Below are 12,323 nucleotides of genomic sequence, written 5' to 3' on the forward strand. Positions count from 1 at the left end.
CAGCCAGTCTGTACTTCCAACTGAAGGAGACTGCAGTACTGACTGCACTTTATACTGACCCCATGGTAACAAGACACATTTTATTAAACCCAAAAGGTTAGCTGTATTTACTTCTGAGCAGGTCAGTACTAGATTTCTGATGTGCGCAAAGCACATGGCTGTGAAAGACATGAATTTGCTTTGAGGGATGGCCCAGCTTGACCTTTCTTAATGAGTTAGTTTTCTGGGCATGTTTTCTGGCTCCAGTGACCCCTACCCTATTTAGCTCAACAGATGAAATGGCCAAACAATGACTGAAAAAACAAGCATAGAAGAACAAAGGAGAAAAAAAGTAGTGATCATGGGAGTACAAGAGATGCTCAGGAAAGAAAGGAAAATAAAACCAAGTAATTCCATCAATTTTACTTCTGCATGCTTTCTTTTTTGCTGGGGATTATCCTACATGGATTAAACAGCTGCATAAAGCATAGGGCCTGAACATCATGTTAATAACAACAAAAAGAATGGCAAGATCAATTTTGTCATGAGGAGGTTGTAAATATTAAAAAGTCTTCCTCTTGGGTAACCTTTGCAAGAATTCTGTATGCTCAAAATGGATTTTCACAACACCTGATAGACATAAATCTTGTAATTATTTTCATTTTGTCCTGAAATCCTGGGAAACTGCTGAGTCAAGTGCACCAAATCTCTGACTCCAATTAGCAACCATTCAAAAAAGTAAAATTTTTTAAATTTTACCTAATGATAGAATAAGCACTTGTGAGGTGTTTGTGTGTGGGAAGTGTCTTAACAAATATCTTTCTACCTTTTGCAACCAGAAATTTATTGTCACAGTAATTAGAAGGCCTCTAAGACCTTAGTTGTCAGTTTGAGGTTCCTATGCTATTTATTCGTCACTTCAGTTACTCCTGAGGAGCCTGAAATGGGAGAGAGGCACTTTGAAGGGCAAATATTTCCAATTATCTCAGACAATTATCATCAAATTACACCAGATAGGTTCCAGGCTCCTTTCATCTCCTGAATGCAGGTGGTATTTATAGGACTCGTGAATGCAAGATGAACTGCATTCAACAGGAGTTGCACAGTCCAGCTAGAAAAAGCCAGAAGGACCTTTGGAGGCCTTGCAAGCCAAATGCAAGAAATATCCAGGTAATAAAAAGGAATATGAGAAACAATTCACAAAAAGATGAGAAAGGTGAGGCTGGGGAAAATAACACTACCATTCTGAACAATGATAAAACAAAGGACAAAATTCTTAATGGATCATAGACAAAAATTAAAAGGGTTGTATCAGTCAAATGACTGGCATTAAAAGAATCATGTTTCATGGAATTTGCTTCCAGTTCTTTGTAATTTACAGGCACATGGGTCACACATATGAAAATTCAGGGACTATACTGTGAATTATTGTAAACAGCTAAAATTACTAACTGGTTTCAGTAAGTGGAAATGCATTCAAAGGAAGAAGCTGCCTTCCCAGGTAAAGGCACAGACAAAGGCACTCCCAGATGCTCAAAGCATTCATTTAAGAGACATGCCTGACACACCAAACCACCCACCTCATCATAGCACAGCTAACAAACAGAAGCATCCTTAATTATATGTCTTGATAGTTGGGCTGCTTTGCAGTAGAGAATACAGAAGCTCAGTTTTATACAAAGTACACTGACTGCAGTGGAAGCATAAAGACATGCCACCAAAATAACAAGATTAAGTAGTTTCTCATTAAAAAAGAACACAACGTTATTAAGAACCCTGAGACAAAGTTCACCTCTCAAAATATCTCAGGAATTTCTCTAGGACAATAACCCTTTAAGATAGATGCAAGTTTCTCACTGACAGTTCAAGCTAATGCTTACTCTCTGTGGACATTATGCGATGATTTGGGTCCCTTCCAACTCAAACCTTTCTATGATTCTATGAACATGGGATATATTTCATACCAGATTTAACTAAGTTGCAGGACTCAGGATCTTCTAGCCGGACATCTGAAAACGAAGCTTCAGACGGCAGCTTCTTCTGTTCCTCTTTTAAACTCTGTGCAATTTGCTGCAGAGGAAGATATACCAACAAGATTTTAGTGTGTTTTTTTTTTTTTCCTTAATTTAAGCAGCATTACAATCAACAACACACTAAATAGCAAAGAGTCAGCTAACATTGAGCTCCTCAGCGTTTCAAAGACATTAAAAAGAATAAAGACAGATGTTTTCAAAACAGTAGCAGAAACATTTCAACATCAATTTAAGATTCACAAGTACCAGTGTGCACTCAGAGGGCCAACCACATCCTGCACTGCATCAAAAGGAGTGTGGTCAGCAGGGCTAGGAAGGTGATTCTCCCCCACTGTTCTGTTGACACTGCACCTAGAGTACTGCATACAGCTCTGGAGCCCTCAGCACAGGAAAAATACGGAGCTGTTGGAGAGGGTACAGAGAAGGGCCACCAAGATGACCAAAGGGTTGGAGCACCTGTGCTATGAAGACAGGCTGAGAGAGTTGGGGCTGTTCAGCCTGGAGAAGAGAAGGCTCCAGGGAGGCCTTACAAGCAGACTTCCAGTACCTGAAGGGGCTACAGGAAAGCTGGGGAGGGGCTTTTCACCAGAGAGCGTAGTGATAGGACAAGGGGTAATAGTTTTATACTGAGAGAGGTCAGACATCAGGAAAAAAAATCTTCACCATGAGGGTAGTATGGTACTGGAATAGGTTGCCCAAGAAGGCTGTGGAAGCCCCCTCTCTGGAGGTGTTTAAGGCCAGGATGGATGAGGTTTTATGCAGCCTGGTCTAGTATGAGGTGTCCCTGCTCATGGCAGAGGGTTGGAACTTGATGATCTTTAAGGTCCCTTCCAATCTTAACTGTTCTATGATTCTATGATAAGCATTACATATATCTGCGTAAAGCACTGCTTTTTCCATTTTGGCTGTTTGTACTGATCTCTAAATAATAACCAGCAAAAATACCTAGACAAAGAAGCTCAAAAGAAGGGAAGCCTTGGATTTTACGCAGATAATTTCTGTGATGGCTTTATTCCTATAAATCATATGTGCAGATAACCCTAAAGTACTCTCTAGTTTATTCCCTGTAGGAGTTCAACAAAAAGCTTTCCCCTAACATTACTCAACACTTCCACACTTCAACCTTTTTCACTACTTGGTCTGCTTCAAAGCAACAAGAGGCAGCAAGAATGGGCAGAGAACTGCATTAATATTTGAGCAGAACAGCAGAAGAAATTTTACTGCCCTGTGCTTTTAACATTTTAATAATTAATTTACTCAGACAGAAAGTCTCTCTAAATAGCAAGGTTTTGAGATTTAAAAGCAATCAAGTAGCAAAACGAATCTCAAACCAGGCAAAAACTGGAGTCTTACGAGGACACAAGAGCAGCATAATTTCTTGATTTAGAATGAATCTTAAAACTCACTCTCTTCTTCTTCCAAACTGAATGGCCATAGGACTCCAGTTAAAACACAGAGCTTTGAGTAGACTAAGAATCTGCATTACTTGCCTACAGAAGTTACAGCTAACATTAAAAAGTTCTCACAATCATTTTTTTTAACCAGCTCTACTCACACAGTTGTAGCAGCTATACTGGTAAAACTTCTGATCACTAGTTGTTACGAATGGAGGGGGTCTCGTTCAGCTATATTTTGTGTGGTGGAAACTGGAAGCCATTGCTAACATGTTAAATTATCTAAAGGTACAAGCAAGTCACTCCTCACACTGTATACGTAGAGTGTACATACATGCTTACCAAACCAAAAGTTTATCAGTAATTCTGAAAACAAACTTGCAGCTCACTGTGCCTGTCTAAAGCTTCTCTTTGACTCCAGCTCAACTAGAAAATACATTGGGTAATACCTACTACTTACAAAAGTAATAAACCTCTGAGAGAAAAGTTAGAAGCTTCGAGTTTAGGTAAAACTGTTAATAATCAGAAATATACTGATACTGAGTTGGACATGAAGTGTTCTCTGATATCTAGTTTAGGGTCATAATGTAATCAGCAGGGGCCTACTTGATAGTGCCAGTAATATTAAATATATTTAAGAGCTGGAAAACCTCATCTGCAAAGCACTGTACTGCACAATTATATATACTTCATTTTAAAAATAACATAATCAAGGGCAACACAAAAGCTGATGCTGTACCTCCATCATTTCCAACTTGTCAGGATATGCAAGATCACCTGGAGCAGGCTTGTAGCCTGTGATATCAGTCTGAATGTAAATATGTGTCCTGTAGACAAGACGCTCTTGTACATCTTCTAACATCTGTTTGACACCAGCTGCAAAGGCACCCAGTTGTTCAGCTGACAAAGGAAAAAAAAGGCACACATTTTTTAATGCAATTATAGAACAAGCTTATAGATAGACACAGAAGTTTGAAGTACCATACATGGAACCATCACACAACTGTTTTGCTGCAAGTTGAGTCAGACTATTTTTGGAACAGCAGCATGCAGACACATTTTTGACAAACAAGGAAATACTGAACTCCATATTGCAGTCCCTCCAGCTCCCCAAATTCTCCTTAGATTGTGAAAATACCATCTCACACTGGTAGCATCAAACAATCTGTTAGAATTAAGCATTCCAATTATTTAAAACTTGGCTATGTTGAGTGGCATTTCTGCCTGGACACCAAACCAACATGCTTTGGTTTTCTCACAGCCAATGTCTGTAGAGAAACAGCCAGGGGTTGCCAAGCTAACTCATCTACCTACCAGAACAGAAGAACCAAAGCAGCTCACATCCAACAGAACAATTATTCTATCAGCCCGAGTTTAAGTAATAGAAAGTCCCTCCTTAAGATTAGCTGAAAGATTATGTCACCATTTTTTTCCTCATTCCCAACAGAGTTACAATTCTCCTTGGAGGAAAATCAGCAATTCCTTATAATCCTGGCACAAACAGCTACACTGTGTCATACACCAGCTCACAAGTATGATTTTTGTTTATCACTTGGTGCAAGGTTAAGACTGTGAAATTATTCCATTACACATTGGTCCTTCTAAGGGGACAAGATACCTGATTTTTTTTCTGAAAATCTGCTCATTTCTATAAGACTATGAGCTCTGAACACTTCCAAAACTCCAAAATCTCTATCATCTACATAGCTTCTCTGCTAAGTTACAATTTCTAGTCTGGGAAACAGACTGTCAATATACATCAAGGTGAATTAAAAATGTGGGTTTGCTTTCCTTTGCTTTATCATTGTGCACACAGAAGGCTCTACACAGATGATGCATTAGCAGGGCCAAGGGAAGCAATTCATTCATTTGAAAAGTTCATTTAAATCAATCCTGGTGCACTTACACACACTGGTTGGATGCTTACTTGCATTTGTACAATCTAGATGGAATAGAACTCTGTAACATCAGTATATTAATTGAAATGAAGATACACACAGACCCATAAATACAAACCTTTCTATAATAAATGAAAAAACATAATTTATTTAAAATATACTTGCCTCATGTTTGACATGTTTAAGACCCATTAGAAAGAAAAAAAATGAGGGTGTTTTTTTTGTCTTTTCAATTTAATAATTTTATCCGTTAAGAAGACAGTTAAAAATAGTTTCTATCTATGAGTTACCATTGTTCTGAACATGATCTTCAAGCATCTCATTTTTGAGGATCCCGCAGAGTTCAGAGAGTGTCTCTAAGTGAATGACATGGATGATCATTGGCCTCAGGACATCATATAGTGAAAGACACAGCTTCTCCAAGAGTTCACTATGAAGGAAAAAATAAAACAAACCAAAGCACTTTCAGGATCCTACCATGCAAAATAAAATTTTATCCCAAACACAGATTATTTTATGGCAAACTTTTTTAAAAGGAGGCTGAGAACAAAATGCAACATGGTATCATTGAAGACTTAAGAAAGGACCATTTAAAACATGAACCACTGACTTCCTACAAAGTCTTCTGAAAGATGCAAGATTCCAACTGCTCAAAATGATGCTACAGTTTTGAAATAATTTTAAAATAACAAAAACTGCCAACAACTCAATCTGTTACAGAGAGAAGATACTGCAAACTAGTTTACCCAGCTTCTGTGTAAAGAAACGCTCCTGCAGAGCTCAGAATCATACCCCAGTCCCCAATTTCTCCTAAGAAAAGCCTCATCTAATTCCAAGTACTCAATGGTTTATTCAAACTAGGGGCACATGAGGAGAGACACAGGAGGAGAAGCTTGGTAATCTTTTCTGTAACAACTTCCAACAGTGCAGGGCACACCTTCCAATCTAAGTAAAGTTACCATATCAATGCAATATGAAAAACCAGAAATTCCACTTCGATTTCAGTTTTTCTTTCCTGTTTAAAGTGATAACATATCTTGGTCAAGAGAACAGTAGCATCTATTCTAGATATTTTTGCTATTCTCAATGCTCCCTTCACTAATCACAAATTAGCCAGTAGCTGAATTCCCCACTTAGATTTGGAAACACAAACAGTAAGAATATTTCAGTATTTACAGTGTGCTACAGTTGTGGAGTTTATTGCACTACAGATTTTTTCTAATTCACAAAGAATGTCTGAGAATAGGACAAGGACACTCTAGATACTGTAAGTGTATTGACAAAAAATGCTTAAAATAGAATGCTCACAGAATAAACATTTTCAATGTTTCTCTTCTGTTGCATTCAATATTAAGGTTGGAAAACTGTAGAATACAACACAACCTCAGATCTCTACTCTCAGCTAGATTTTTGGTAAACTCTGTTATCTGTACACAGACAGCTATTCTGTCTTCAGAGCACCTCAGGACTTCTGAAAAAATGTGGCTATTTATTATATAGCTAAGAAAAACCTCATAAATTAGTTACTATTTGAAATGTTTCCCTTGAAATATTTTATTTAGATGTAGGCAAAAAAAGAGAAGCAAGGTCTTAGGAAAGGAGGTAACTCCTTTCCATCAAGATTCAAAAATAATCAGAAATCTACTCTCATTCTTGGTGTGAAGAGCAGCAGTGATAAAATTTCTGTCTGAACAGCACTTTACATTTATTTTAATCTGGGATGTTTACTTCAGGATTTGGTTCTTAAGCCAGTTTATTTAGGTCACCTGAAGTCCTGAAAATGCCCCACATGAGAACTCCATCTCTCAGGAAAGAGAAAGGCTGCTACTACTCTGTCACTATGGCTTATTTCTAGTGAGGCTCTACCCATTTATGGATTTTCTTCAGCTATAGAGGACAAGGAGGGTAGTGGGCAAGCTTTTTTTTCAAGTTACACTTATCTCAAGCTGCACGTGATTTTAAGATAACACAACACTCAAAATCAGTGTCTCAGTTATATTAAAAGGAACATAGAATTATAGAATGGTTAAGGTTGGAAGGGACCTTAAAGATGATCAAGTTTCAACCTCCCTGCTATGAGCAGGGACACCTCACACTAGACCAGGCTGCACAAGGCCTCATCCAACCTGGCCTTAAACCATCCAGCCTCCAAGGAGGAGGCATCAACAACCTTTCTGGGCAACCTAATCCAGTGCCCTACTACCCTCATAGTGAAGAGTTTCCTCCTGATGTCTGACCTAAATCTGCCCTCTTTCAGTTTAAAACCATTACCCCTTGTCCTGTCACTACCCTCTCAGGTGAAAATACTCTATTTTCTGAAAATACATTCTGTATTCTGAAAATACTCTATTTTCTATTATATCTGGTCAACATATTCTATTTATGAACTTCATAGCAAGGGAAATCAGATCCACCCAGATTTTTAAATTATCATTAATCATTGTTAAAATACACCAGATAATTGGAGAAGGAGAATAATGTACTCAACTGCTTTAATGTTATGTGTCTTTTGTAAGAAAATTACAATACTTTTAAAAAGCAATTACCATGTGAAGAAAACAACCTCCCCTCTTCTACATCTAGACACAGCAGATACAGATACTGCCCCTGCCAGATGTCAACTCCCCTGCCTTCTGTTCAGCCCACATACAGGCACATGCAATTATTGCTTGATAGTAAAGGCAGCTCACAAACTCTAAATCCATGATGAAAAAGGGCTGGAGGACACCAGCTTAATTTTACACTGAAGTAAATTAACAATACTTCTGCAAGTGACTGTGCAAGCCACTGGCACAGAGACAGTACAAAAACAGCTGTGAACTCGAGCACTGTAAACTTCTACAGTCAGTTCCAAAGCAACTGCGAGTCTATCTCTTTCAGACCATCTACAGAGCATTTATAGTCAAGAGTCATCAGGATTGGAAGGGACCTCTGAAGATCACCTAGTCCAATCCCCCCACCAGAGGAGGATCACCTACAATAGATCCCACAGGAACACATCCAGATGGATTACTCAGATTATTTATTGAGAATATAAACTATCAGCTTTGTTTAAAGAAAAAAGAAAACAACAACAAATTCTGATGCATAAAGTGATTTTCTTTTTCTTGCTAGTTCTTACCAAACCACTTCAGAACAACCCTAATTGCCATATTCTGCTAGATCACAGCATAGTAAACACAATATGCAGTAAACCAAAATGATCGTGTACCACCTACTCCAGTTTTGGTGTCGGTTTTGTGAAGAACTCCTTGTAAAGTTGATGTTCATCCTGGCATACATGGACCATAAAGGCACAACCACTTCGTACCTGTATTCACAGAAGTACAAATACTTGATTACTAAATTATTTTCCTTGCATCAGTACCACAGACAGTATTATAGATATTATTAAATATTATAACAGCATATTATACATTGCAATATTATTATTACTACAGCTACGATTAAATTGACGTTTTCTGAAATTGAAAATTATTGAGATCAACTATAAAACTAAGGACTGAAAAGATGTTACTAGCCAAATAAAAGTTCATTGTGCAACTTCTATACCTTTTTCCTTCTGATGAAATGTAAGTAACCACATTTTATGCTTTTGCAAATTACCCTCTGAGATTTGTAGCAGAGCAGAATTTTTACAGAAAACTCTTCCTCAAAACACTCATTGCTTGAAAATATTAGTAAAATTTTAATTAAACAAAACCACCACCAAAAGTGACAAATTCTGCATGTAAACAATTGAATTAAATAAGTACATTTTACTTGGGGGTGGGTGGGGATTAATACATATAAACCCCACAACATATAACTGTTACCTACCAGAGCACAATGATCTCTGTTGTTCTGACTGGTTAATTCTGTAACAGTGCTAGCAATACTTGGACCAAGCAAAAGCTCCCTCTGGTCAAGGTAACATTGATGGATTTCATTGAGAACCTGTTGATACCTAGACAAGAAATTAAAACAGTGACTGCATCCCGAAGCTTATTTTCTGGTAAACCTAAAATTCATTCTAATAACCCTTTTTTAGGTCTACATAATTTCAATTTTTAAAACTTTATTTTCAACAAAGAATGTGTCAAACAGTATTTAAACAAAAGTAAAGATTTTCAAAACTTAAAATTGCTGAAAATAAGTTATGTAGACATACTCACTCTGGCATTTTTTCAGATCTTTGCTCCACTTGTTCAATAAGAGTCTACTCAATAAAAAGAAAAAAGCATTATCAGCAAATGATTATTTTTTTTTAAGTAACTGGAAAATAGTTTACAGTATTTTTCCATAGAAACAGTATATAACCTTTGGACATTCACACTTGTACAATATGCAGTCCTTCCAGCCACACTACTAATCAATCCAAATCCCATTTTCACAGCTTCCTTTTTAACAGTTAGTTACCAGTCTACTTACTCTGACTTTGGGAGCAGCTGCTCTGAACTTTACATAAAACAGCGTGAAGGCATTGTCAGAATTTGGCACAGCTGAGGGATCCTGAAAGAAGAGATGAGTTATTGGTTAAAAAAGAAAATACCACACATTTGGCTTCTAGTATTAAATGGCTGAGATAATTATGCTTTAAAACAGGGAATTGGTTCTTCAAGTTTACACTGCCAGTCCTACAGCTTGTTGCCACTCTGCTTCCAGAAAGGCATGCTTGCTTCAGGACTCAGATAAAGCCAGTTGGAAGAACAAAACTCTTAACAAAAGTTTCAACCAACAGTCTCTACAACAAAAGTAACATTTTCAGTAATTATGGCATTCTGCACTAGAGACAACAATCTTCTCTGGATCTGCCACAGTAGTACTGATTTGTTACTCCTTAATCTGTAGTACCAAAATGGAATAAAGTTTCCCTTTTACCTGCAAGCCCCAGGATGAAGAAGCTGAAGTTCAGCTCACATTCACACTTGAACTGGAACGTCAAGTTTTGAGACAGTTCCTCCCCGTGGCTCCCCAGCCTCAGATGGGCAGGCAGCCTGAACTTAGGCAAATTCTAGCACTAGCAAAGCAGAGTGGAGACCCACCCAGTTTGGCCACCAGGCTTCTTCCCCTTATGCCTACTGATGACACAGAAGCAGATAGCCTTCCCTTGAAAAATGTTGGGGACTGAAAAACTCTTCCACTTTCCCCACCCCCTACTTTCACCCCTGTGAGGAACCTGATCATCCTTCTACAAACACTGATCAAATTCCCCACTCACCCATGAGGAATAACAAAGAACATCTAGATCTCATCAGCCCCTTTCCAGTCCTGACATGACCTCCCGTTGTGTTGCAATAGGAAATCTCAATACTTAGTCACAACTAAAGACCACTGCTCCACTACTGCACTACCAGCAGAAGCAGACATTAGATCTTTCAGAGAAATGTGCAAAATATCCACAAACATCTTCCCAGGAAGATGGGAAGAAGGTCATCTGACACCTAGAAGAGGTCTCCTTCCTGACTTAAAACTGCTAAGCAGCAATTCAAATCCAGAAATAAGGTTCCACTTCCTTATCAGAGATATTCAGTGGATAGATAATGGCAGTGCAGTGGATGTGGTTTATCTTTATTTCAGTAAAGCATTTGACACTGTCTCCCACAGCATCCTCATAGATAAACTGAGGAAGTGTTGTCTGGAAAATCAGGTAGTGAGATGGATTGTAAACCAGTTGAAGGAAAGAAATCAGAGTTGTGGTCAATGGAACAGAGTCTAGATGGAGGCCTGTATCTAGTGGAGTCCCTCAGGGTTTGGTATTGGGACTATTAATATATTCATCAAAGACCTGGATGAGGGAACAGAGTGTGCCCTCAGCAAGTTTGCTGATGACACTGAACTGGGAGGGGTGGCTGACACACCAGAAGGCTGTGCTGCCATCCAGTGAGACCTGGACAAGCGGGAGAGTTGGGCAGGGAGAAATTACATTAAACACACAGGCAAGTGTAGTCTTGCATCTGCGAAAGAACAACCCTATGTACCAGTAGAGGTTGGGGGCTGACCTGCTGGAGAGCAGTGTAGGAGAAAGGGACCTGGGGGTCCTGGTGGACAGGAGGATGACCATGAGCCAGCAATGTGCCCTTGTAGCCAAGAAGACCAATGGCATCCTGGGGTGCATTAAAAGGGGTATGGTTAGTAGGTCAAGGGAGGTTCTCCTCCCCCTCCGTTCTGCCTTGGTGAGGCTGCATCTGGAATATTGTGTCCAGTTCTGGGCCCCTCAGTTCAAGAAGGACAGGGAGCTGCTTGAAAGAGTCCAGCACAGAGCCACAAAGATGAAGGGAGTGGAACATCTCCCTTATGAGGAAAGGCTAAGGGAGCTGGGTCTCTTTAGCTTGGAGGAGACTGAGGGGCGACCTCATCAATGTTTACAAATATGTGAAGGGCGAGTGTCAGGAGGACAGAGCCAGGCTTTTTTCAGTGATGTCCAGCGACATGACAAGGGGCAATGGGTGCAAACTGGAGCATAGGAGGTTCCATGTAAATATGAGAAAAAACTTATTTACTGTGAGAGTGACAGAGCCCTGGAACAGGCTGCCCAGAGAGCTTGTGGAGTCTCCTTTGCTGGAGACATTCAAAACCCACCTGGACACGTTCCTGTGTGATGTGCTCTGGGTGACCCTGCTCTGGCAGGGGGGGTGGACTAGATGATCTTTTGAAGTCCCTTCCAACCCCTAAGATTCTGTGATTCTGTGTGAATTCAGCCCAGTCATGGTCATCCATTGGCATCAAACCAAGCTACAATACTTTTAAAAACAAAAGCAATATTGTACCAAATATGAAAAATGTTTAACACCACTTAGCCAAAATCTTCAGCCTAGGTGTATCCTTCAGCAAGTTCCCATGAACATAGTCTAAAATCCCTTTCTTTATGCTAGAATTGAGAACTGACAATTTCACTGGTTATCCCTCATGAAAGCAGGTTGTAGGGAGGTGGGTACTGGCCTCTTCTCCCAAGGAAATAACAATAGCACAAGAGGAAATGGCCTGAAGTTTCTGTACGAGAGGTTTAGATTGGGTATTAGGAAGAATTTATTTATGGA

The 12,323-nt window shown here is 39.2% G+C and overlaps 1 protein-coding gene across 1 annotated transcript in view; it reads right to left on the reverse strand.

Annotated features, from left to right (window-relative positions):
* COG3 (component of oligomeric golgi complex 3) overlaps positions 1–12,323 on the reverse strand; it is a 31,915-nt gene that overhangs the window by 13,173 nt on the left and 6,419 nt on the right. The window contains exons 8-14 of the mRNA XM_010000866.1: positions 9,715–9,795; positions 9,459–9,502; positions 9,124–9,250; positions 8,523–8,614; positions 5,595–5,734; positions 4,146–4,306; positions 1,936–2,049 (exon numbers count right to left, since the gene is read on the reverse strand). Coding sequence (XP_009999168.1) covers positions 1,936–2,049; positions 4,146–4,306; positions 5,595–5,734; positions 8,523–8,614; positions 9,124–9,250; positions 9,459–9,502; positions 9,715–9,795 — 759 coding nt within the window. The remainder of the gene's footprint in view (positions 1–1,935; positions 2,050–4,145; positions 4,307–5,594; positions 5,735–8,522; positions 8,615–9,123; positions 9,251–9,458; positions 9,503–9,714; positions 9,796–12,323) is intronic.

The sequence above is a fragment of the Chaetura pelagica genome, unplaced genomic scaffold (genome assembly GCF_000747805.2).
Source record: "Chaetura pelagica isolate M959 unplaced genomic scaffold, ChaPel_1.0 scaffold115, whole genome shotgun sequence".
NCBI lineage: Eukaryota > Metazoa > Chordata > Aves > Apodiformes > Apodidae > Chaetura > Chaetura pelagica.